The sequence below is a fragment of the Globicephala melas genome, chromosome 2, assembly GCF_963455315.2.
Source record: "Globicephala melas chromosome 2, mGloMel1.2, whole genome shotgun sequence".
NCBI lineage: Eukaryota > Metazoa > Chordata > Mammalia > Artiodactyla > Delphinidae > Globicephala > Globicephala melas.
In genome coordinates this window covers 93,240,128-93,265,863 of record NC_083315.2, presented here as the reverse complement: position 1 = coordinate 93,265,863, position 25,736 = coordinate 93,240,128, and the positions used below count along the sequence as shown (strand labels likewise).

At 56.1% G+C, this 25,736-nt stretch overlaps 1 protein-coding gene across 4 annotated transcripts; it reads left to right on the top strand.

Moving 5' to 3' along the window:
• The first annotated feature begins 918 nt into the window (after window positions 1-918).
• BAHD1 (bromo adjacent homology domain containing 1) lies at window positions 919-25,401 on the top strand. Of its 4 annotated transcripts, none has more exons than XM_060294458.2 (7): window positions 919-1,017; window positions 16,602-18,041; window positions 19,808-20,190; window positions 21,175-21,334; window positions 21,738-21,814; window positions 22,561-22,661; window positions 23,143-25,401. In XM_060294458.2, exons 2-7 carry the CDS (start codon window positions 16,616-16,618, stop codon window positions 23,330-23,332), a joined length of 2,337 nt encoding a protein of 778 aa, XP_060150441.1. In that variant the 5' UTR covers window positions 919-1,017; window positions 16,602-16,615; the 3' UTR covers window positions 23,333-25,401. The 4 variants fall into 4 exon arrangements, with proteins under 4 accessions (XP_060150441.1, XP_030698955.1, XP_030698956.1 ...); XM_030843095.2 differs by lacking the exon at window positions 919-1,017 and adding an exon at window positions 2,164-2,330 and having other exon boundaries at window positions 19,811-20,190; XM_030843096.2 differs by lacking the exon at window positions 919-1,017 and adding an exon at window positions 2,164-2,330 and having other exon boundaries at window positions 22,570-22,661.
• The last annotated feature ends 335 nt before the right edge of the window (window positions 25,402-25,736 follow it).

Here is a 25,736-nt window from a genome sequence, read left to right as displayed (position 1 = left end):
GACGGCATGGCTCAGCACCAGCAGCCACCTCTGCTGTTACCCTCTACCACCAGTCTCTTGATGAGGGGTGGGGGACATCAGCTCACGGGACAGACAGGTGGAGGGGGTATTTTGTGAGGTGGGGGTAGGGCTGGCCTGATGGTGGTGGGGTACTGCTAGGAATCTTTGTCCTGGGAGGCTCAGGGAGGGGAGAAATCCTTTAGTGTTCTTTTATAGGTTTGGGGATTTTGCTTTCCCTAAGAGTGGGAGGTGGGAGAAGTAGGGGCAGTTGTCTTAGGAGACCCTGGCCCTTTGAGAAGTTGCTGTGCCACAGTCTTAGTGTTCAGCTTCCATTCACACCCTCCTGGGTGACCCTCTCCTTTAAACATGTCCCCCAACACAGCTAAGACTGTCTGGGCCCCACTGACAGCTCCAGAGGCAGATGGCAAAACGTCTTTTAGGGTTCTATTTCCCAGCCATAGGGGCTCACAGCCCTGATTTTCTTAAAGTACTGAGTCTCAAGGTCTAGGAAAGGCTAGGCATTATGTGTGGTGCAGGAGGAGTCCCTCAGCCACACTCCAAGGCTGGGTTTCTCCTCTTGCCTAGGCAGCCCCAGCACTGGGGGTGCTTCTCTCTGCCAGAGGTGTTCCTCCACTCAGCCCCTCCCTGGGCTGCTCCCAGGCTCTGGTGACTTGACACTACCCTTTTTGCCGCTCCTCCTTTTACTTCCCAAAGCTCCCCTCCCCCGCCTGAATTGGGAATGAGGCTTTGTTCTAGGCTGGACTCAGCATTTCTCAAGAACCTACTATGTGCGCATCCAGTGCATGTTGAAGTGAAGCCCTTTGCCGGCTCTGGCGATACAAGGTGCCGAAGACACAGCCCCTTCCCGCACCTCACAGGGACCTCCCACACCTCCGGGTGACCTCAGCCTGCTGTGCCCACCCACCCCGCTGACCCCGCGAGCGTGCTCGGGCTTGGAAAGGCACGTCTGTGGGTGTGAGACGGAGCCACAGCATTCGGTGACTAGGGGGAAGCCAGGTAAGTGTCCACACTTGGTCCCATCCTGGCTTGGGGACGCGAGAGAAGGAGTCCAGCCTGGGCTGTCAGGCTGCCCACCCCCTCCTCCCTCCCCCGGAGAGCTCTGATGTTCCCCGCGGTGGTGGAAGAGGGTGTGTGGGTGTCAAGGACTCACAGACCAGGCTCTGCTGTCGGCTGGAAATGGATGAGGGTTCCACACTCTGCTTCTGAGAAGGGTGAATTAGGAGCTGGAGTGGGGGGCGGTAGGTGAAGGGGAGAAAGAGGAAAAAGAGATGCGGGTGAGGGGTTACCAAGCCAGGACCGACCTTGCTTGAAAGGAAAGGAGACGTGGCAGGCAGGGAAGTCGGAAAGATGAGGCAAGGGCGGGAGGGGCTTCTCAGCAGTCGGGGCCCTTTCGTTGGAGTCTGGGGCCCTTTCTGCAGGAAAGGGGGGTTGTCCTCGCTTGATTTTCGGCTGGTCTTCCCGAAGCCTTGCCCTGGGGGCAGCAGCCGCTGGCGAGCGTGGGGGTGTTCCTTGGCTCGCAGTTCTCTGCACTGGGTGCTGGAGAGAAGGGGGACGAGGGATGTAGAGAGGTGACGGCCAGGGCGGGGGTGAGATTAGATTTCTCGGGGGGGGGGCGCGGGTAGCAGCTAGGGGATTGGGGCTCCAGGGTCGGGTCACCATGGGATACGGGCTCATGTTCTGGAGACGAGGAGAAAATCCAAGAAGCCGGCAAAGAAAACCGCCCCCTCCACCACCCTTGGCATCGTACCCCTCCCCCCAGGCCCCACCACTCCCCGCACCGCCTCCCGCGGCCGCCTCGTGCTGCCCCCTGCGTTGGGACGACCGACCCACGGTTCTGATTGGTTGGAGACCGGGAGGGGGAGCCGAGGGCCGGATTGGCTGGCGGGGCCAGCGCAGGGCGGGGCGGCTGATTGGCGGAGCTGGCCGAGGGGCGCGCTGCTGATTGGCTGGGGACGAGGAAGCAGGAAGGAGGGCGGCGGAGGCTCCGCTCTCGGGGAGTTTGTGGGGGAACCGCGAGCGGCGTAGCGGATCCCGGAGCCCGGCCCCCGCCGCCCGCCCGTCCGGCTGCCTGCCCCGCCCGTCCGGCCCCCGCCGTCCGCCCGCCCCGGCCAGGCGCGCCCGCCCCCCCGACGGCCCCGCCCGGCCGCGGCCCCCGCTCCGCCCGCCCGGCCCCGGCCCCCAGGAGGAGGCGCTGACGCAGCAGCGTGGAGCCCGGGAATTGAGCGCCCCCGGGGGGTTCCAGCCGCCGGATTCCAGCCCGGCCGGGGCCTGCGGGAGCCCAGAGCCGCGCCGTCCGCGCCGCCGTCCCGGTGAGCTAGGGGCCGCGGTCGAGGATGGGGGAAGGGGCGAGCGAGCGGGAGGGAGCGAGCGAGGGAGGCAGACGGGTGAAGGGGAGAGGACCGGTCGCCCGTCAGCGCGCCCCACCGAGCGCGCCGCGCCGCCGCCCCCGCCAGCCCGGGAAGGGACGGACGAACGGACGGACGACGCGAAGCAGGTGCGGCCGCCCGCTCGCTCGTGCCGCCTCTCTCCCCCGGGTCCGGCGCCACGGTCCCGCCATCGGGGAGTGCGGAGCGCCTCGAGGTGACAGCCCCTGGGGGCCGCCCGCTTCGCAGGCCGGGGGCGGGGTGGGTGGGGGCCGCAGTGTGGCAGCTTGGCCGGGCGGCGGCGGCGCGGGCGTCCCGGGCGGCGGAGGGCGGGAGGACGCCGGTCGTTTCTCCGCCGAGGCAGAGCCGGCTCGCCTCCGAGTGCGCGGGCGGCGAGGCCCCCGCCCCCCCGTGCCCCCTCCCCCCATCGAGGTCCCCGAGGCAAGGGGCCGCGGCTGGGGGCGGCGCCGCGGGATCGCCAGCACAGGGTGGGGGGCGCCCTCCCGCGCAGGGAGCTGACCGGTTATTGCTGGATGGGGGGCAGGGGATGGGGGCCACACCGGGGCGGGGGGTAGTGTAGACCAGACCCGATCGGACTGGAAGGAAGGGAGGCGCCGAAGAGGGAAGGGAACCGGTTCGAGAAGCGAGTGTGGGCCGCGGGAGGCCCGGCGGGGACCGTGCGGAGCAGCGGCCGAGTCCGAGGTGGGGCGGGGGATCGAAGTTGTCAGACCGCCTCTAAGTGACAGCGGGACCCAGTGCTCGCGGCCGGGCCTGGCCCTGCCTGCCTCGCCGCCTCTCCTCCAGGGCCGGGGGCCGGGTCAGGTCGGGCCCGAGGGGCCCGCTTGGCGGCGAAGCGCCGGACAAAGGCGGCGCCGGAGCGGGCGCAGGTGGTGGCGTCGGGGAGGGGAGCGGGTCCGAGCCACCCACCCCAAGGGGAGGGCGACCGGGCCGGACTCTGCCCTGGGGATTGCGGGGGCCGGGACGACCGCCGGGAGGAGCTGCGGCACTGGCTCACGGCTCCAGCCTCGGATCACCTCGCTGTTCTGGGAAGAGTGGGGTCGACCCAGTGGGGCAGAGGGACAGAGGTGGGGGTGTGCACATGGTGGGCCTGGCCGGTGGCGACCGGGTTGCTGGACTCACCAGGAGAGAGTCCGGTGAGCAGCTCTAGAGCCTGCCAGGACTGAGGGGTTTCAGCAAGAAGACTCTGTCCACAGGCAGAGGGTTAATCCCACCTGGGACATCTCCCAGTCGCCCATTGTCATTAGTCTTAAGAGGGCAGAAGACCAGTTGGACTGGGGACTAGGAAATACCTCCCAGAAGTGCTCCAGCAATCCATGGACAACTGCCTTCAGCACTAGTGAAAGAAGGTACTCACATAGAGAAATGAGAAGCTGAGTTTATAAACCCAGGCAGGAATTTAATTATTAAATAAAAAAGGTTTCCTTTCTATCACCTGAGAGACTTTCCTCCCACCTTTTCCACCCCCATGCCTTCTGCAAAAAGGAGAAAAGGACCCCAGAGAGACCACATGTCCTGGAGGAACACCACTGTCCTTGGCCAAGTAGAGGACATTTGGGAACCAGTGGCTTAAGCCATGAGTGCTTCTGACCCCACCAGTTACCAGCTCTAAGCTGGATGCTGTTTTTGCATATGTAAAAACCCACTCAGAGCTCCTGTGCCCTCTCCTGTGATCCCATACTTAATGGAAGAGTTGGGACCATAAAAACAGGGAGACTTAGGGTGTTTAGAATGTATATATTTGATAAAATCTGGGTCCCACCCCAGGAAGGTTTTGGTTATGAGCTGCTCCCAGCTGTGGTTGACTGTAATCCCTCCTTGGGAAAACCGCCTGTCACCCTTGCTTAGTCTGAGCATGGAGTTAATTCATAGCCACCCTCCATCCCCCTCCCCAAGAGGGTCTAGACCCCAGCCTGGGTGGAGTTGAGGCTTGTGGGAAAGGGAGGTATTACCTCATGCAGGAGACTAAAGTTTTTCTGAGAGAATTTAATTGTATGTCTAAGATCCAGAGGATGATGCAGCATCTCAAGGTCTTTATGTCTCCTGAGGGGCTCTCCAGTATGTATGTGATTTCTTTTGGTGGCAGTCAGAAGGGGGTGACCTGTCTGGCCACCAGAACCTAAAGGAGAATGGCCAAAACAATAATTCCCTCTTTGACAGGCTCTTACCTGGCAGGAGACTCATGTCAGTCAGATCAAGTGTTTAAGAGGGTTTGCTCTGGAGAGTTTAGCCAATGAAGAGTTTCTCTCTTTTTTATATCTCCCTCCCTTTCTTCCTTTCTGTTGCCCTGCTGTTCCCATGTCAGGCCTATGTTGTTATCATGACCTCCCTGTCCCTCCTGCTTCCTCTGGCCCTTCTGATCCAGTCTGTACACAGCTGGTAGATCATTCTTTGTAAAGCACTCCTTTCCCCATGTCACTCCCCTACCCACAAACTTGCAGTGACTCCCCTCTTTCTGCAGTCTCATCCTAGACAGTCTCCCTTAAGGCTCTCCCCTAGCCATGCTGCGCTGTGCATGTTTATCTCCCTGCATCTTTGCTCCTGCTGATTTCGCCAGTTGTCCCCAGTTAGGAGCCCCTTGCCTTCTTCTTCTCCTGCCTGAACCCTACTCTCATCCTTCATCTCAGACCACTCCAGGCCAGCGTTGCTTGCCTCTGAGATTGTGACCCTGGATTTTATAACATGGTGTCTTCTTGAGTGTTTTTGTCAGTTGGAAGTTTCTTAAGGACAAGGACAGTGTGAGTATTAAACCTTTGTGTGTGTGTGAGTATTCTAGGATTTCTGGTATAGTGCTGTGCACATCGTTTTTATTGAATGAATAAATGCAGTTGGCTGCTTAGTTGAGTGGGAGCGGAAGGGAAACGTTCCCTTCTGTTTCCCTAGAAATGCTAGTATAGGAGTTCTTGGTGGTTTCTGACCTTTTTAAGGCATATACATAGGGTGTATTTGGGGTGCTTTAGCGTGGGGAGCAAATGATTGCTTCTGATATTCCAGCTGGTGAAGTGTCTGTCCTGTGGATTGCTCACATGATACCATATAGACATGAATTGGAAAAGGACTGTAATCCTGTTTTCCTCCTACCTTACCAGGCCATTCTCGCTACCCGGCTTTGCTGCTCTTATGCAATTTTCCTTGTTGTCCGTGCTAAATGAATCCATATGTTTTATCCCTTCTCAATCCTGGGTGTAAATGGGGGAGAAAACACGGTTCTGAGAACAGAAAAGGAAGATTCCTGGGTCTGGCGTGTGGACAGGGCTTTGGGGACTGATGTTGGAGGAGTTGTTTATAGAGGCATCGCTGATATGGGAGGCACCATCAGTCCCACACTGGACCCATCAGAAAGGAGAGCTTATGATCCCAGCTCTCTTGGAACTTCCGTTTTTGTTTACCACCAACCCTGGGCCATGGGAGAAATGGGAGAGAGGACTGGTGACTGGTTTGAGTCTAGACATTGAAAAAATAAATTCCGCATCCATCCCCTTTCCCCCAAACCTCCCTTTTGTGCCCCAGTTTGATGATTAATGGACCAGCATTTCCCTTCCAAGCAGGAATGCCACCCCTCACAGTTGCCATGGCAATGCAGACCGCTCCCCCGTCAATTAAAAAAAAAAAATCCGCACTACTTCTCTCCTCCTTGCTTCTACAGTAGTAGGAGACAGGTTACCTCATAATGCATCTCCTGGCCTCTCTTCTCAGCTGCTTGGGCTGTTTGTGCTGTGTGTCCTAGAACACGGCCCTTCCTCTCGTTCTGAGGATGGTCTGAGTTGCTCCACTCTAAGCAAATTGTGCCCCTCTTGGATCTAGCAGCTCCTGGAACACTTTTACAAAGAAGCAGAGGAAATTTCTGCTTTTTTAATTCACCCACAATGCAGATTAAAAACCAAAAAGAGCCTTTTTCTATCTTTTCCTTTGGGGTTAAAAAAAAAAAATCCCCTCCACACTGTCTCTGGTACATAGAGGTGTAAGTTGGGGAGCGTTTTGACATCCATAAAGGAAGTTTCAGTAAACCTGGAAGGAATTAAGCCTCGCAGCATACAGAGTTCACATTGGAGTTCTGTGGAGATTTTCGATTTCTTTATTTTCATTCCTCCCCACCTCTGTCCCAGCATTCAGGAGGACTTGTGTGTTTTCATTTTATCTGTTCTTACTCCTCTTGGCCTTGCTCCGGCAACATCTGGCCTCAGCGCCCTGTCGCAAGGTGTCATTAAAGAGAAAAAAAAAAGCTTAAGGGGAAAATGTCTCTGGAGTTGAGAAGTTGCCTGTGTTGAACTAAGGCCGCCAGTTGAAGCTGCCGGGTTTATGGAGCATTATACGAACAGCCCCAACATTAAAGGGCCTCCTTTTTATGAATGGGTTGTGAAGAATGTAAATAAAGCAGCATCTTTCAATGGGGAAGCATTTTACATAAGCAATACTACCCCAGCCCCAGTATTTATGGGAATTTGCTAGCATAGTCTGGCAGAACTCACTTCCTTTGTGAACTTGCCATTGTGTTGGGGACTTTGGAGGGACAAGAAGAGTGTGCTTTGACACGGAGGGCAGCCCCAGTGCTCCTGCTCTGCAGGTCCCCGGCCTTGACGTGATGGGCCACCTCATGGCTGGAAGTGCCTGCTAACCCTGAAAAGGTGGACAATACAGCATTTAGTCAAGAGCCTGTGATGATTAGAAGCATAGGCTCCTGGCACCTGGGTTCTGAGATTCTGCAGCGCCTCACCCTTCAGGCTGCTTCTACCTCCCTGGAGAAGGGGACAGGGAGGTCCTGGATGATGAAATCCTGCCTGTTTTTAGGGGAGACACCTAACTGTAGTAAAATAGACTGGTTTGAATTTCAGCTCCTTTATGTTTCCCCTGCTCACCTCCTGGTACTGCCACTAATGAGCAGTAAACCGGCTAATAGGGAGAAGTAACAGCAGCAGTGGCCGTGAGGCTGAGGCTGCAGGCGCTCTGCTCAGGGCCAGACAAGTGCCCTTGGCTCCAATGAGCTGGCTTTGCAGAGTGGCTGAGTACTAGCCTGGCCCTGGGGTGCAGTGGAGGTATTGGTGTCCTGCCCTAGGTGACTTGGTCTAGCGGCTGGGGATCTAACTGTGGTGGGTTTGGTGAGCAGGCCTCAGGGCAAAGTCACATCCAGGACTTTGTGTGATGTCCCGGGAAGCATTTTCATCCAGATTCCATTTTTCCCAGTGGGAAACACCTGCAAAGATGGTTTGTTATTAACCTGTCTCAGCATCCCACCAGTAATAATAACAATAATAATAACATTGCCCTTGAGATCTTCTGCAGGCACCACGAATAAGAGAATGGGTTTGTCTCTCAGCCTCTCTGAGGTTTGAAATAGGAGCTTATTTCTGAGGCACCATAACCAAGTTACCTGAATGAAAAAATGACATGTGACTGGTCTTAGTTAACAGGATCAATGCCAGGCAGAAACTTGAGGTCTGCATCTTTTTTCTTATGTTTCTGTTCCAATAGGTTTGCGGGATGGGGGTGGGGGCTTTAACACACCTGGTGTGTTAAGACACCTGGTGTGTCTCTGCCTCTTGTGACCCCAGGGTCTCACCTGGAGTGGTACTTACCACCCCATACTTCCCTTCCATCTTCAGTGCCTGTTTGGGCCCCAGCCCTCCTTACATGCAGCTCTTTCAGTTTCCTACCTGCAGAGGAGAGGGGTAGCCCTTCTTCAACGGCAGCTGCCTGTCTAAATGTTTGGGGAAAATTCAGTTTGTTAATCACATTCTCATCCGGCCAGGTGGTTTAGAGGTGAATTATTATTATTACTGTTTTTTTGGCTGTGTCTTGTAGCTTGTGGGATCTTAGTTGCCCTACCAGGGATTGAACCCGGGCCTCAGCAGTGAAAGCGCCAAGTCCTAACCACTGGACTGCCAGGGAATTCCCTAGAGGTGAATTATTAGTTTTTAGAGCATCTTTGCAGATACCACAGCAAAGGTATTAGGGTGTTGCTTGATGCCAGGATATCCTGATGTGTATGCCAGAATGGAAGATGGAGTCACGATTCCACTATAGTCAGGGTCAGCAGGCCCTCCTCAGTAGTGAGGGGTGTCCCTGGAGGCGTTCACACAGTTGGGACAAAGTGTAGAAAAGAATTGTAAAACAGATGAAATGACTGTAAGAGATAATCGTCAGAGAAAATTGGAAGGACTTGGACTTATTTGGCCCAAAGAGGTAGCCGTAGAGGTCAGGTAATACATCTTCAAATATTAAGATGGCTGTTTGGAGTGTGATGACCAAATTTCTGTCTTCATTGCAGTCCGTGATGGAGATTTCATCTGATTCGAGACGTGGTTAGATGCATGGGGTGGGGGGGCAGTCTGTAGACTCCTTTCCTGGATTGACTGTTAAAATCAAGAAAACATGTCTTTGCAGCCCTTACCCCTTTCGAGGATGTAAAATGGGTTTGTTTCAGAAGTGCATCTAAGAGCATATTGGGAACTTTGAGAGACTTTTCTGTAGAAACAGTTTGTAAAATTATGTTTATGTTCCCTGGCCAGTATATAGATGGCTCTTAATCGTAGTACATTTTCAATTCTTTTGTCGTGAAAAATCAGGAAAAACTAATAATGTGTTAATGCCAATAATTAAAACAGCACAGAGAAGCAGAATTGCACATGCAAGTTGATCTCGAATGTTGGTCTGTGACTCAGCAGCCGTCCTGTGTTGCGGTTTGGGGCGTGGGCTTGGGGACTGACACCAGCCACCCCGCCTCTGCCCTCGATGGTGTGGGAGTGTGGGCAAGTTCTTCTGCCTCTCTGTTTTCTCCACGTTAGAGTGAGATGGTATCAGCCACCGGGAGTGGGGGGTGGCAAGGATGAATGAGAGTGACGGTGACTGTAAGAAGTAAGTGGAACGAGAGGAATAGTCTCCTGAGATAGCTAGGCAGGTTGGGAGAGAGAAGAAAGAGGACAGTCGTGGAAGAAGGTTGTGCTGTGTAATATGAGAGAATTCCTAAAGTAGCCTGTGGAACTGTAGATTATATTGAAGAGGCAAGGTGGACTCCTGGGGATGAGGGATAGTTTGGAGGTCAGAGTTTCTCTGGGCTGTAAGTTGGGCCATCAGTCTAGGGTGGAAATGTTATATGGGATGGAGCAGGTGGGCACCCAGATCTTCATTTGTTCAGTAAGCTCTTACTAAGCCCTGTGGATAAGATTTATTGGTAAGGAAGGCAGAGCCTGCCTGTCCCTGCAGAGCTTGCATAATGAGGGTGTTACTAAACAGTTAATTGGTTAGGCGTGAGATATTCAGGTTGGCTGCCTGTGTTTCTGTTCGTGCTGTGGGAGTATTGGGAAGCCCTGGTCTTGGGTCTTGTTCCTCATGGCTGTTTCATTCAGGACATCAGCACTTTGCTGGGGAGGCTAAGGGCAGAGCTCCCATGTTGGCCTGGCTGGCCAGTTTCTTGTGTTCAGGACAAGAGATTGCACCTCCAGTCTTGGCACGCCATCTTAGAAATCCAAGTTACTGGTTCCTGGAGTGTCCTGGTGGTTGAACCAGCACATATCCTTTGCCACTCCTGGGCAGGTGCCCGGAGCAGGCTGGTGAGCTGTTGCGTTTTTTGAAGAACGGTGCATCAGTACACGAGGTTTCCTCCTGGTTGACCTGTTGCTGAGCCTTGAGGTTCCCTGTCCCTGTTCCTGCTTTATTTTTTCCACACTTTAACTGCCGGGAGCAAATGGGTCCTGCTCCAGGAGGAGATTTGCTTCTGGCCTGGTCTGTGCACTGTGGAGTCTGGGTGGGAGGGTCTGAGGGAGCCTTAGCCTGGCGCTCCCTGTCCCCCAGCCTGGAGTAATCCTGTATGGAGCCAATGGTGGTGAGTCGGGAAAGCTGCATTTGTCTCCCGCCCTTTCCAAATGTTTAGGAAGCACATTTCTCAAAGTGCTGCCCATTTCCCATTGGGCTTAGTACACCTGGCAAGAAGTAGATCGTAGACCCTCAGTAAGAGTCTGAAAGTCCTGGCTCAAATGTGCCCTCTGGGAAGCTGCCATGGAGCCAAGCTCTCTGTACCGAGCTCCGAGCCCTCAGTCACAGCCCTGTCACGCTGTCTTGCCCTCTGTCTTCCTACCAGCCCAAGCTCCAGTTCCTCAGTCTGCTTTGCATTTTTCTTCAGCACTTGGCGTGATACTTGACATGTATGGGGAAAGAATGAGCTTGTGTTGAGCGCCTGCTGTATACCAGGCACTCTGCTAGGCAGTTGACACACACTCCTATTTAACTTGATCCTCGTAACAACCCTGCTGTGTAGGTAAGGAAACCAAGGCTCAGAGAAGTTCAAGCCATTGACCAAACCCACTTCGGATTAGCAGTGGCACGAAGTGGCTTCCAGCCCCGTGTGGGTCTTGCCTTGCTGAGCTGTGGCGAGGGGCCAGCAAACGTTGGCTGAATGAGCAAAGGTCACAGGAGGTGCCGTGTACCTGGGAGTGAGCGACGGGTGCTCTGGCTTAGCTGGACCGACACCTGCACATAGAGGTCTGCCTGGTGCACACAGGAGCTGGGCACTGGGAAGAAGCTGGGGGAAGGTAGGTTGCCTTCAGTAGGGACATGTGCCTTAGAGGAAGCCTCTACAGACTAGTTTTGTATTGCATGTGATTACCTTCTAATTTGTCAGGGCTGAGTTTCTTAGAGCAGAGCACTGTGGTATGACTAAAATACAGTGTTCTCTGCCCACTGTCCTCACTCAGGGGTCTGTGTGTATATATTGACTTACAGGTCCCAGGGGTAAGTCTTGTCTCCCTCACTCTCAGCCCCCCTACCTGCAAGGAAGGGCCTTGCCCTGAGACTAGGGACTGGCTGTTTCCAGTGAGAAGGTGAAGGAGATTCCACCAACTCTACTGTTACTATATTCCTGTACTTAATTGCAATTCTAATGTAAAATGGAGAGGTCCATTTCATAGTCTGAGTCCCCTCCCTCCCCACAGAGATGTTAACAAGAGGTGTGATATCTGGCTTTGGGTCCAGAGCCAGCAGTACGTGGAGGTTCTGGATGCTCAGGTGTAGCTCTGGGCGCGTGTGTCTGGGCGCTCCCGCTGGGATGCTCAGCGTGGACAGGAGTAGCCAAAGGTGGGGCCTGGCTGTGGGGCTGGGCCGGTGGCTGCACCGGACCCTGTGTGGGGTGGGGGTGGGCCTTCCCCTGCACTGCTGTTCCTGCCTCTCTGGGCTCCTGGGAGCCCCCAGTGTGAAGTGTGAGGAGCAGGTGGTCGACAGGCCAGAGATAGGCTTGGTGCCTCCGGGGCAGGCGGGCCCAGCTCCTCAGATGGCCACGACCCGAGGGCAGTCTATAAAACAAGCCGCATCCAGACGGGTCAGGCCAGTTCCCTTTGGTCAGGCGCCGTGCTTCCTGCCCAGGTGTTTGTAGGGTCCCAGCCTGACTGCAGAGTAAATTGAGTACCCACAGCAAGTGAGGCTGAATGGGCACCAGGGAGGCCCTCTCTTCGGGACAGTACCCTGGGGCTTGAGCTCTGAGCTGCTGGAGCCAAGGCTTCTGCTCTCTCTGGGAGCCTGCACTGAAGCTGCAGTCAGATGGCAGCAGCAGGCAGAGCGAGTGCCCTCTGACCCCATCCCCTGGGCCTTTAGCATCTGAAGATCTCGCCTTTCTTGTTTCTTGGAGGCGTGGAGCTGTTATTCAGGGTCTGTGGGATACAGTTTCTGCCCCTGCCCTCTTCGCTGCATTGTAAACCGAGCCCCCCAGAGTTCACCCCAGACTGAGTCCCGAGTGGGATAAGGGTGGCACGGCTGCGTTTCCCAGGGTGGACACTCGGGTGTTTTCAATGGAACGGTAGCAGAGCAGGGGTCAGGTACAGGCTGCGTTTTCAGATTTCTCACCACTCCCGGTGGCTCTGGACTCCTCCTAATGTGGGGATTCGAGGGCTGAGGGCAGGCCACCCTCCACTGTCTGTGGGTCTGAAAGAGGGGGATCCCCAGGATGTTGGCCTGCCCGGTTCCTACTCTGCTAGGCTCCTGCATGGTCCCTAGTGTCATTCTCACCACCACTCTTAAGTAAAGTTCTTTCTGATGTGTCTCTTTGAGATGAGGCATCTGAAGTTCAGCAAAGTTAGGTAAGTTGCTCATGAGGGCCAGAGCTGGATCCAGGTCTGGCTGACTTAAAGCTTTGGCTGTTGCCATTTTACCGGCTCTAGGGGGTTCAAGAGATACCAGCCGCATCTTTATCTGGCTTTATCACAAGAATTTCAGGAGCTTCACCTCTCTGTTTTTCCATGAAGTAACATCAACTAAATTTAAAAGAACAGGAGCTTGCCTTTGTGCTTGCTCTTCCTGCTTTTCTTCTCTGATAGCAGAGTCAAGAAACTCAGTGTTCGTGAAAAAGTATTATTCCGTTGAGGGATGGCGGAGGGGGTTATTTTATTCCAAGAGAGATTGCAGAAGTGGGCAGTGCTTACTTAACTCGGTGCCTACTGTGTGGCTTTAGGGGTAATTGGAGGGAGGTGGCTTGGGTCAGGGCCCTTCCTGACCCTCACCCAGGGGACCACCTGGTCTGCTCTTACCTAAGACCGCCCCCCCAACCCCAAGTACTCCCTCCCATTACAGATAAACCAAAAAGCCTGAAAAGCATAATTTCAAGTGCAGTGGGTAAGAGAGGTTTCAGGAAGAGCAGTGGGGCAGAGCCCTGGGTCCTGAACCCCTAATGATGGGGGTGTGGGTGTGGCCTAGAGCTGGGTAAGTTAGGGAGAGCCATGGCCAAGGCTGAGGGCCTCTTTCTGCCCCAGGGCAGCCTCTGCTTGGGGGAGTGATCTGGTTTCGACCTGCTCATCCAGGCCCCCACCCTTGCCCTCGTTTCTCCTCTGGTGCCCACAGCCCATCTCCTCCAGGCCTTTGACCTGCTCTGGCACACAGTACCTTGGGTGTCCTCCACCTGCCCTGGTGGGCCGTGGGGGCTACGTATAAGGTGCTGCTGCAGCTTGAGGGCAAAAGACAAGGCCTCCCTCCTTTTCTATTTCTGTGGAGATGACTTCTCCCAGCCCTGGTCAGGCTTGTGATTTTGGATTCAACTTTTGATTCATTGGGTCTTTGGCTCGGAGGACCACCAGCCGGCCACTGTGCTTCAGACTGGTTTTCTTCAGTGAGGGCTTGCTTGACATGGTCTAGGCAAGCTCTAAGACGCCCTGGGGAGTCCCTCCTAGGAACCTTCTCCCGAGGGTGCCTGAACTACCTGCCCCTGGGAGGACAGGGCTTCCCAGAGAAGAGGAGGGTAGTCTGAGAGAAGCAGGGCACTCTTGTCTGTTGGTAGTGGCAGAAAGTTCCTGGTTGAGCTGGTGTGTAAGTGGGAGGGACAGGACAGCAGGATGGTTGGCAGAGCTGGAATGGGAACCAAGCCTCCTGCTTTCCCGGGATCTTCTTCCCCCATTGAGCTGGGCCACCCCTGCAGGTTGGAGGGGCCCTGGCAGGCTGGGCGCCCCTCCACCCAGCCCCACCCCAGGGAAAAGCTGCTGCCGAAGTTCTCACACGTCCATCTGGCTTCAAAGCATGACTCACTGACTCTCTTCAGCCTGGAGTGCAGTGCGCTAGGCAGCAGAGTCCCCAGCCTCTCCTCAGGAGCGTGAGTGACATTGCTGCCTTAGGCACCACGTGAAAGCAAGGAGTTCTGCGGGTGATGGGATTTGGCAAATTCAAGGGAGGCTAGCAGGAGGCCCAATATGCTTGATTTGAAAATGTGACTTGCACCCTTTGATTTAGAAGCTTCCTGGGATCATCAGCCTCAGGGACAGTGGGTGTCCCTGAGGGACGAAGAGGGAGGTGAAGGAGTGAGATACTCTGCCAGAAACAAATTCCCAGGTTCTGGGGACAGACTCCCGAAAGTGGAAGGCTTTTCTCCGAATCTTTTTCATATTGCAAGGGAAAGACTGAGTGGGACCAAGTATCCCAGAATCCCTGGGCCATCCATCCATGTAGCAAGTCTACCAGCAAATTGAGGGTGGGGGAAAGCGAGGGCAGACCAAGGACGACCATGGTCTGCTAAGAGCTCTTCATTGGCCAGGCTTGGAAACACCTCCCTGTGTTCGCTTTCTCTTTCCCATCCACTCCTCCTTACTCTGCTTGGTGTCCATGTCCTTAAAGGCCATAAGCCCAGGTGACCTCAGCCTTGGCCACCGGCCATTCCCAGGCCCGACTCCTCTGGTAACTTGGGGCCTGTTGAGGGGCTTTGGCCCCTGCTCAACTGTGTGGTCTATTCACTGTCCTCCTTCTCCAGGCCCTTTGGGGGTGGGGGAGGGCTGGGCGCAGGCTTCCCTAGGAAATACAGATGTGCTTCTCCTTGTTCCTGCTCCTTCACCTCTGGCACAGGGGTGCCCTGCCCTTGAGGGAAGGGCCTGGGGTTATAAGCAACTGGGATTCTTTTGAGGGCTAATAAGCGTGCTGAGCAATCAGGGATGGGTGGACACCCTGATTAGAAGAAAGAAAGCGTCTTAGGTAGCCTAGCAGATGCCTGAGGTTTTTCAGGAGCACTCCAGTCTGTGCTTCAGGAATGAACGGATTTGCCTCTGTGACTCTCTGTCCTGCCTGGGGCCTAGTCTCTGGGTATGCAGGTCCCCGCATGTGGCCAGAGCAATGCCTGGCACCCCGCCTCCCTTTTCCAGTTTTCCAAGTTCTTTCTCAGGGGTGAGGGACACCCCTGCTGCCCTCAGCCTGGTTTTTGGAGCACTCTTTCTCAACTAGTGGCATGTCTCTGGAGAGAGGGTAGAGGGTACCCAGTGACCCCAGCCACTGGCCCAAGGCCACAGGAGCTACTGGAAGGGCTCTGGATTCCCTGGGAGTCCTCAGGCTTGGGACTTTCAGGGTTAAATCCTGGCCCTGCAGGGACTGCTCCCAGCTCCTCTGGTGGAGCGAGAGTGAATAACAATAGCAGCGGAGAAATCTAGCTGAAAAGCTTGCTGGGCAGGAGGGGTCCCAGAGTGCTGGGGAGGGCAGAGCTCCGTCTGACACCTTACTCAGCAGCATCTTGCTTTGTTGGGGTGTAGGTAGGGAGTGAACAGCATAGTAGTCTCTGACCACCGATGCCGGCAGTGTGCATCCCCCCGACCCTGCCCCTCAGCTCTCCATTGCCTGGGCTGTGCCAGCTTCCTGCACACAGCCTGCTGCCTTTTTCATTTACGGGGGTGCCCGGGGGGCCCAGGTATGTTGGAGGTGGGGAGGGTGTCTGCTAAGCAAAGTTAAGGGATGATGCCTGGTCGCAGGCATTTTCTGTCTGGAGCTCTGGGTTTCCTGTGACTCACCCCCATCCTGCCCCCTGCCTGGCATCTTGCCTACAAGGAGGGAGTCCTGAGGAATAAGGCAGGACTAACAGGGCTGCCTGGGTTTGTCGCCTGAGTTAGTTCTTCTATTTGGTACTTTCTTTTCCCAGCTCTTAGTGGCTGGTGGGCCTTTAAAGCTGTACCACAGGTCTAGAGTGTGGTCCCTGGGTTTCCTACCTGGGAATGCTGGCCCCAGCCTTACTGACATCCCTCCCCCAGGCACGGGCACTGGGCCGTTTGGAATCTGAACTAAGGTGGGGCTGGCTCCACGGGCTGGCAGAGACCTCCCCCCACAGGCTCCTCACAGCCAGGCCTTCACTCTTGAGGGGGCTTTCCAGCAATACCCAGGTTATGGCTGTCCTACTGTATGTGCCAGGCAGGTGTCCTCACAGGTGGACTTTGCCTCCTCCACGGCCCAGCAGGCAGGTTCCTCATCTCAGCTCCTCGCTGTCCATCTCCTTATCCTCCTGTGGCCAATCTCAGAAGCCTCGAGAAGGGGGAGGGGACTGATAATGTCTTTGAAGGAATTGGTGGGCTCCCACCACCCAAGCCCCTATCCTGGATCCATGTCCTCAGGACAGTCTCCTCCTGTCCTACGATGAGTATCTAGTGGGAGAAGAACAGGTGGAGACAACCGAGAGCTTTGCCCCCAGCTTCTTCTGTCTTCCAGCTCTGGGGTTTGCATTGCTCCATAGGGTCCCCAGGGGCTTGGTTCAGAGGAGAGTGGGGCAGCCAGTCCTTGCACAGCTGCTGGTAGCCTGACCCCGCTAGACCTTTGCACTCTGGAAGGGGGTGTCCCGGGAACATCCAAGCTGGAGATGGAGTGAGTGGCCAGAGTTACTGCAGGGGATGCAGGCCAGAGTTACTGCAGGGGATGCGGGATGGGCTGCAGTGGGGGAGAAAGCAGGCCAGGGCAGGCTTCTCTCATTGCCTGCCTTATGTCCTGCAGCTTGGAGGTACTCCATGACACACACTCGGAGGAAGTCTCTTTCCATGCTGAGTTCGGGCCCCACGGGCCGCCAGGAGCCCCTGCAGATGGAAGGCAGCAGTATGGAGCAGGGGGCAGAGGGTGTGGAGCCAGGTCCTCCTGAGAGCCCAGGGCACCTCATGGGGCGCCGCAAGAACTACCCACTGCGGAAGCGCCCGTTAATTCCCGAGAAGCCCAAGGCCTGCAAAGTGCTGCTGACCCGCCTGGAGAATGTGGCTGGTCCACGGAGCGCAGATGAGGCTGATGAGCTGCCCCCCGACCTGCCCAAGCCCCCTAGCCCGGCCCCATCCAGTGAGGACACTGGCCTCCCCCAGCCCCGCAAGCGGCGCCTGGCCTCCCTCAACGCTGAGGCCCTCAATAACCTGCTGCTGGAGCGGGAAGAGACCAGCAGCCTGATGGGCACCCGCCGCAGCCGAGGGGGAGACCCCCACCGCAGCCGGGACCGTGACCGGGCCACTGGAGGCTGGGCCTCCTCCAAGAAGCGGCCCCGGCTGGGGGACCTCGGAGGAAGTCGGGACCTGTCCCCAGAGCCAGCACCGGATGAAGGGGCCCGCCGAGATGGCGATCCAACTCCCAAGAGACTGGCCAGCCTGAATGCAGCTGCCTTCCTAAAGCTGAGCCAGGAGCGGGAGCTACCCCTGCGGCCGCCTCGTGCCCATCCAGAAGCAGACGGGCACTCCACTGAGCCACCAGCACTGAGGGCCCCGAGGCCAAAGTGGGCCAAGGTCAATGGCAAGAACTATCCCAAGGCCCGGCAGGGGGCTGGCTCTGGGGAGGCTGCAGGCCCACCCGGCTGGCAAGGACACCCCGAGGAGCCATGGCCATCTGCCACCCCTCGTGGGCCGTCCAGCCAGCCACCTTACCAGCCCCTGAGCGAGGCTCTAGAGAGCCCCTTGGGGCTGCGCCCTCACCTGCCCCTGCTGATGGGTGGGCAAGCAGCCTTGAAGCCGGAGCCCGGGCGCCCAGGCGAGGAGTCACCTGCCCCCAAGCAGGAACTGCACCAGCCCTCTTTCCCCGCACCCCAGCTCTCCCCGCTACCGATGCCTGGCAACCCCGCCGACTACAGTGGCCTGTGTGGTGGGCCTGAGCTCACCGCGCTAGGCAGCTTCTACCTGTACTGCAGCCAGGCCGGGCTGCGGTGTGGGGGCTACCCCTCCTGCTCCGTGCTCCCCGAGGACAAGCTGTCCCCAGTGGCTGCAGCTAACGCGGGGCTCCTCTTGGCCCCGAGCTCAGTGCCCGCCACGGGCACCCACTTCCAGCACCCTCCATGGGGTTCTCGCTACTGCTCCAGTGAGGATACTGGAGTGAATGGCTACAGCATCTGTGAAATGTTGCCCCCGTCTCTTACCCACATCGGCACTACCTGTGGCGGCTGCCCCTACAAAATGCCTTTTGCAGCAGGTATGCCTTCCTGGAGGTGGGGTACACCAGGGAGTCTCTGAGAAGCAGTGTCCCAGGAGGGTGGGGCGCACTGGCGTCTGTCTACCGCGTGGGAGAGTCGGGGGTTTTGAGAAGGGAGGATTCCTCTAGTTTTGTGCCCCCAGCCTAGGAGATTCCCAGGAAAGAGGCCCGTGTTTAGCTCTTAGCAGCCCTGCTCCGTCCCCACTGTCTATGGAGGTTTCTCGGCATGGCAGTTAGGTAGCTTTGTGGTGGTGAAGTGGGCAGGGTGTGTCTCTCCTCCCTCTCCACTGGGATGCCCATTCTTAGACTCTGAGTAGCAAGTTAGATGCTGAAATTAGCACTTTTGCCAAGTTCTTCCCATGTCCTTCTGCCTTCCTCGAGGAAAACTAGAATTCCTTACTTCCCGGGAACCCAGACCATCTGCATGCCAACCGAGTTCAGCATTCACGGGAGGGGTGGTGGGTACCAGGCCCCGTAGGTGGTACCAGCTGCAATAGGACAGCTTCATCCTGGCCATACAGGCCTTGAAAGAGAAGTAATGCTCAGACTTAGAATCACCTTGCTAGGTACAGACCGGGTGGGCACACTCTGAGAACAGACAGACTGCCATCAGGGCCTGGGCTTTGGTGTCTACCTTCTTGGCAAGATCCAGACACCTGAGAGTCTCGTGCTGTAGTTGTTGAGACATCCCTAAGTGATCTCTCTTTCCCCAAACTGGCAGGAGTGTCCTCACATGCCTCTCCAGGCTCCCTTCCTGGCTCCTGGGTGGAAGTGAGGTGACCAGAGCCATGCTAGCCAGCAGGTCTGCCCTGCTGCTGGTGAAGTGAGGGGCCAGGCCTTCTCAGGGCTCTCCCCTCCCCTGCACAGCCCTTCTTGAAGGGGTCCATAAAACAACTTTATAAACTGGTTGACTCTGGCCAGACTGGTTGTTTCAGGTTCTCGCATGAGTTGGAGCTCTAAGAAATGAGAACAAGCTTCTTTCTAGGCTCTTCTTTTTCTTCCGTACCACTCTCTAAGTCTAGTCACTTAAACTGTGGGACCCAAGACCCCTAGCCCCTTGCCCTGGGACACCAGTAAGCACCATGTGCCAGGCGCTTGTTCTTAGTGCTTTATATATGGGAGGCCATGTGGCATGTTAATTGAGCACAGACTCTGGAGCCAGACTGAAATGTTCTCCCCACTTCTTCAGCCACGTGACTGTGGGACAAACCAGTAACCACCCTGTGTCTCAGTTTCCTTAATTGTAAAATGGGGGTAAATGGTACCTACCTCATAGGGTTGTTGTAAGGATGTGAAGAATTAATATGTTGATAGGAAAACACCTAGGACACACTATATGATACTCACAACTACTACTTCTGTTGCAAGGCACGGAAAGGTAAAGTGACTTGCCTGAAGTCACACAGCTGGTAAGTGGCAGATCTGGGACTCATATCCTGGTCTCACTCCAGATCCCCTGCTCCTAAGTACGGTGGAAACCTTAGAGAAGGAAGATTAAGTCAGAGCTTAGAGATGCCATTCCCATTACTTCCCCTTCTCTCAGGCTAGAAGAGGAGATGGAGATGTCTGTGGGCCAGTCTCCAAGGTCAAGAAAAACCCTTGGCCAGTCACTGATCATCTCCCTTAACAGCCTCTGACGCCACCTGCCACCTCAGTGGCCTTTGGGTTCACGCTTAGAATTAAAAGAAGAAGGCTCTGAAAGCAGAGGGACTGGGGGTTCCCTGCTTATCCTTACCTGCCCTGACCTCCCTCTCTCCTTTTCCCAGAAGGCTGCAGGTCCCTGGGCCAGCTGGAATTTCCTCTCCCAGAAGCCGGCCACCCTGCCTCACCTGCCCACCCCCTCTTGGGATGCCCTGTGCCCAGCGTGCCACCTGCAGCAGAGCCTGTCCCCCATCTTCAGACACCCACCTCGGAGCCCCAGACGGTAGCTCGCGCGTGCCCTCAGAGCGCCAAGCCTCCTAGCGGCTCCAAGTCAGGTCTGCGCACGGGCTCTAGCTGTAGGCACACTGCGCGGAGCAAGGCTGCCCGCAGGCCCAGCCACCCCAAGCAGCCTCGCGTCCAGCGCCCACGCCCACGCCGCCGCCGCCGCCGCCGCACTAACGGCTGGGTGCCCGTTGGGGCTGCCTGTGAGAAAGCCGTCTATGTCTTGGTGAGTGCCAGCTCTCAGCTGATGGGGAGAAGGGAGGGTGGCGGTTAGGGACATAGGACCTGCAGTGAGTTGGGTCCCAGGAACCCCTGGCTCTAGCCACTCTGAGAAGTGACAAGGGGTTCAAGCTCAGTTGTACCCCAGGAACTGATCACACTGGCCCGGCCTGCTCCCCCAACCCGTACTGATCCTGTGCCCTGTGCCTTGGGGAGTCACGGAATGCACAGTCAGTCACAGCTGGTGGCTGCCATCTCTGTCACCGACTCTTAGGGAAGCCTCCTGAAGTGTCTTCACATCTCATCCCGGATTATAAAGTGGAGGACTTCCCTGGAGGCTTTTTGGATAAGTATGTATAGGGGAAATTGGGATAGGCAGAGAAAATTGGTGATACAGGAACATCTGGGATGATGAAAAGAATGTAGACTGAAATGTATCTAGCACGTCTTAGGTGCCAGAACCGAACTAAGCACTTTACATGCATTATCCGCTTTCATCATCACCACCGCCCCGTGAGGTACGCACACACCCCGTGGTCCTAGAACTACCCTCATTTCACAGACCGAGGAAACAGGCTTAGCAGTAGATTAAGTCATTTGCCTGTGATAAGGCTTTGCTGCTTATACCATGGTGGTTTAAGAGTCAAACCCAGACTGCCCATTAGGAATCTTGAGGACCTGCCCGGTGCTGGGGGCTTGGAGCACGAGAGCCGGCTGTCGTGGGTGTGGTGGTCGGAGTGCAGGCCCAGAAGTTTCGAGCCACTTTCTTACCCCTGTTCCCATTTCTCTTCTTTTCTCCAACGGTGAGGATTCCCTTTCCTGCCCCTGAAAGCCAGGCTCAGGGAGGAGGGGCCAGAGTGCAAACCACTTTGGCAGTCTCCCATCCTCAGCGGTTTGACTGCCCTGAGGAGAGCACAGAGAGGATGTCACTCCCTCCGCATGCTGAATGCGGCCCCACAAGCCTTGTTTGTGTCATTGGCTTGTTGCTCAGGATGAACCGGAACCAGCCATCCGAAAGAGCTACCAGGCGGTGGAGCGGCATGGAGAGACGATCCGAGTCCGGGACACTGTCCTGCTCAAGTCAGGCCCTCGAAAGACGTCCACACCTTATGTGGCCAAGATCTCTGCCCTCTGGGAGAACCCGGAATCAGGTACCCCTTGTCTAGAGTTGGACCTGGCACTAGTGTCCTGCGTCCTTGGCAGAGTCTGCCTTCCACTAAGCCAGCGTCTGTCTGGTGCTCAGGGCTGCAGACGGCCTTGTGCTTGGGTTGGATCAGCTCATTAACCTTTCCAGCCATCAGGGCCTGAGCGCCTGTCACCCTGCCTCACCTGTCAGTGCCTTTTCCTCCTCCTTCCTCCATGCCTAACAGCATTCTAGGCCACTGAATTGCCAGACTTGGCCCAAGGCAGGGGATAGGGGTGGCCAGAGCCTGCAGAATTGGCCTAGGCTTTGAAGTTGGATGAGCCTCCAGGGCAGGTGGCCAGCCCGCCTGCCTATCTAAGTAACTCTGGAGCTGCCAGCTCAAGCCCTGATTGCTTCTCTTTCCCCCCTAGGAGAGCTGATGATGAGCCTCTTGTGGTATTACAGACCAGAGCACTTACAGGGAGGCCGCAGTCCCAGCATGCACGAGGTGAGCTGCCTGGCGGGGGAGAGGCTGGGGCACTGAGAACGTGGTATGGGGGGGTGGGGCAGCCTGGGCATTCAAGTCCCTGGACTCATTACCTTGGACACCAGAGAACCTGGGGAAAGGCCTGAGTTTTAGCCTCTTTTCCCAACACTGCCCCAATTCATGTTTTGAAGGGAATAGTAACCTTTGTCTTGAAAGGTGGGGCAGAAAGGGAGCCCCCAAGAGCAGGGTGCCAGAATGGGAGCAAGTAGTTGTGTCTTCCTGGTGACAGGAAAGGGGAGGTGGAGCTGCACACCTTTACTGTCTGCAGCAGGAGAGGGAGGGGAGAAAAGTCTCTACTGACACCCCTTGCTATCTACCAAGCCGTGTGTGGGTTGCTCCACCCCCGGTCTGGGCTCCCTTTTACTTTTTTTCCCCTCTCTGGGACTTTTCATCTAAATGGGAGAATGCACACCAATTCCCCTCTCCTCCCCTGGGCTGGGGTGGGGGTCGGGAGGCTGATGTCAGTCAGAGGCTGGAGCGGGTACTTGGCTGCTCCTGAGTAGGACAGGACCTGGGAGGAATGCCTTGGGCTGCTTGATGAGGAGCAGTTAGGCTGAAATTCCAGGGAAGCTCCCTAGCTTCCTGGGCACTAGCTGGAGTTGTCTGTCTCAGGTCAGGAGTCCCAGCAGAGTGGTTAATGTCTGCCTTGCTCCTGGAGCTAGGTGCTTCCCACCCTGGTAGCCAACCTCCTCCTCCCTCCCCTTGAGCCTTTGCAGAATGAAGTCTTTGCATCGAGACATCAGGACCAGAATAGTGTGGCCTGCATTGAAGAGAAGTGCTACGTGCTGACCTTTGCTGAGTACTGCAGGTGGGTGGTGCCCTGTACCTCTGGCTAGCCTCTCCCCTCAGACTTCCCAGGGCTATTTGGGTGCTGCCTGTGATCCCCAAGGGGATCTGACTCACTGGGCCTGACCTCCTAGAACTTTCTTCCCACAGTCTGCTTCCATCATGTAATTTTTATGGAAAATAAAAAAAAGAAAAATTGTTCCCCCTCTGAGGCAGAGTGATTGGGGCAGAGTTGCAGAGTCGGGGATAGTTAGAGTACTGCTCTCAGAAAAAGTCAAGGAGAATTGACAGGTGATTGGGAGGGAGGCCCTGGTAGGTGTGGTTCCCCAGTGACAGAGAAGATGGTTGGCAGAGAGGGCATAGGCCCAGGACAGGGATGGAGGCAGCACCTGCCCTTGTGGAGGTGGGAGGGGGTGTCCCAGCCCTCTGGGCAGGGTAGGGAAGGAATTGGTCTTCCTGCGAAGATAGCTGTGGTAAAGACAGCGAATGGTGTGTCACTGCAGATTCTGTGCCATGGCCAAGCGTCGAGGCGAGGGTCTCCCCAGCCGAAAGACAGCACTGGTGCCCCCCTCTGCGGACTACTCCACCCCGCCACACCGCACAGTGCCCGAGGACACGGACCCTGAGCTGGTGTTTCTTTGCCGCCATGTCTATGACTTCCGCCATGGCCGCATCCTCAAGAACCCACAGTAGCCCCCTCACGCCCACACTGGGGCTGCCCACGGGCAAGTGGGGCTCAGGGCAGGGGGCACTGCTTGAAGCACAGCACTTGGTTAAGGGGCCACAGGAGCCTGAGGTGGCTGGCCTGTGGTTCTCTTGTGGGGGGAGGGCAGGGGCCCCTATGGATTTGGACCCCATGGGAGGGAAGGGGAGGCCAGGGTATATGAAAAGCATCAGAGCCCTCAGCTTGGCCCAGGGCACCTCTCTGTGGTCCCCTGGGCAGAGGCTCCTGAAGAAGCAGTCTTCCCTGAGGCTGGGCGAAGCCTCAGGGGCATGGCCCCTGGGGGGATTGGGGGAAGGTCCTTCAGGAACCAGGCCCTTCTTTGTCCTCCCCTGGGCCCTTCAGGGGGGAGTGGGAGCCAGCTTTACCTCACCCACTGTGACCCGCTGCTTCCCCATTAGCCTGGGACCAGGCTCTCCCAGATTCTAGCACAGCTCCGAGCTCATTCCTTTGAGGCCTAGGGAGCCAGAGTCTGGCTCCCAGAGCATTGACTTTCTCTTCCTGGACTTGGGGCCTTTCTCTGGCATTCCTCCTTTGCCCCTGCAGTAGCCCCTGGTGCTGGGACAAGTTACCAGCCCTCACAGTCATGGGTGTGGCCCCCTTGTGGGAGTCAGCTTCCTGTCCACCTCCTGGTGAAGGCCACCCAGCAGGTCTGGCCTCCCAGAAATTAACTGATCAACATGGGGTTTGTCATGTCTGGGAGAGCAGAAGGGAGCTGGGAGGGGGTGGGGGCAGGGGGCAAGGAAAATTGCTACCTGATTTATTGAAGACTTTTCCTCTTGCCTTACACTTAGAGGTTTAGGAAACCTCTTGCAGAACTTCACACATGACTTTTCAAGCCACACCCACCTGAAATCAAACCAAAGGAGTGCTGTGGCTCCCCTTGCCCTGCCACCTCTTACCCTAGTCTTTTGTAGATTGCACTAATTTACATCCCAGCGAGAATCAACACTGTATCAGTCCACAGACCTGCTGAGCTGCAGCCTCTCACTCTAGGAGCTAAGGACCTGCATTTTCAGTTTGTTCCTGTTGCCCAGGGGCCCTGTTCTCACCTCATGCTGCTCCCCAGAGTAGATTAGGAGACTCAACCCCCTGCTATCCTTGCCAGATCTAGGCCCTGGCCCTGGCCCTGGGGCACTCCGTGTGGCGGCTGGAGCAGTCTGCTTCTTTCCTATTTGTACCAAAGAGGAGCCTGGTAGGGAGAGGGAGTGTGGCTTGGGCCCGGCGCTGGGCACATGCTCGTGAGTGATTCCACAGGCCACAACCCTGGGGACAGGAGTCAAGGAGGGCAGCACTGGGTCCCCCTCCCCTAGGGAGGGGCAGACAGACCCTGCAGGCTGAGGAGGCGGCACTGGGTGAGGACAGTTGGGCGGGAGGTGGAAGTGAATCCTGAGGGCACTCCCAGCGATCCCCCAACCCTGTGCTGTCCCTGAGCAGATGGCTGCTCCTGATTGGTCATTGGGCTTGGGTGAGGCCTGGACCATTCAGAGGTGAATTTACACTTGGGAAGCCCAACCCCAAACCTGAAGGGAAGGAACTTGGGTCCCCTTGTATTGAATAAGCTGTTTGGAGGAAGGCATCATCAGTCCAGGAGGGCGGGGCAGTAAGAGAGGTTGGCAGAGTGGCCGTGGGGTGGGGCCGTGGTGGCTCTGGAGACCCAGCCTTGGAGCCTGCTCTTTCCCAGGGCGCTGGGCCCTTGCTGCCAAGGAGCCCAGCCTCACCCAGCAGGAGATCAGGCCCCTCGTCTCCCAGGAGGCAGGGTCCACTGCCCACAACTTAAATGCTTTTGAAATCTCTTAGATGTGGAAATATTTTTTCGAACCTGAAAATGCAGCTGGTAGAATTTCAATGGAAGCATAATTCATGTAAAATATATTTTAGTTGATATTTTGTAAAATGCACTTTTTGTGTGTGTCGACCCTGGTTTCTCAGATCTGTATTTCAGTGTTTACAAGGGAGGGAGGACCTTTCCTCACCTCCCTTTTGACAGAGATTAGAAGTACTTCTTTAAGAAAAAAAATAATAAATTTGAGAAATTGTATTGATTTAGAAAAGGACCATTTCCTGTGTGTCGTGTCATCTTTTTGTGTGTGGGTGCAGAGGGGCTCACCACTCTTAACCACTGCAGTGCAAGGGCTCACTGAGGTCAGTAAGCAAAGAGCACAGGAATGTGCGGGGAAACAGCGGGAGGAGAGGAGACAGAGGGAATGGGAACTTGAGGTGACTTCTTCGCATCGTGGTGGGCTGAGTGAAATCCTTGGGAACTGGTCTCCAAGTGGTTGCGCGGTGAAGATACCACCTCATCACCTTGGATCATGCCCCTGGAGAACTGGCCAGCAGAAACTGTTCGAGGGCCTTGGTATCTTGCAACTGGCA

Bases quoted from the DNA above. Each gene is read 5' to 3' on its own strand.
- BAHD1 (XM_060294458.2), top strand. From the start codon at position 16,616: ATGACACACACTCGGAGGAAGTCTCTTTCCATGCTGAGTTCGGGCCCC. The intron at 18,042-19,807 runs GTATGCCTTCCT...TCCTTTTCCCAG, and splicing joins CAAAATGCCTTTTGCAGCAG to AAGGCTGCAGGTCCCTGGGC. The intron at 22,662-23,142 runs GTGGGTGGTGCC...GTGTCACTGCAG, and splicing joins ACCTTTGCTGAGTACTGCAG to ATTCTGTGCCATGGCCAAGC.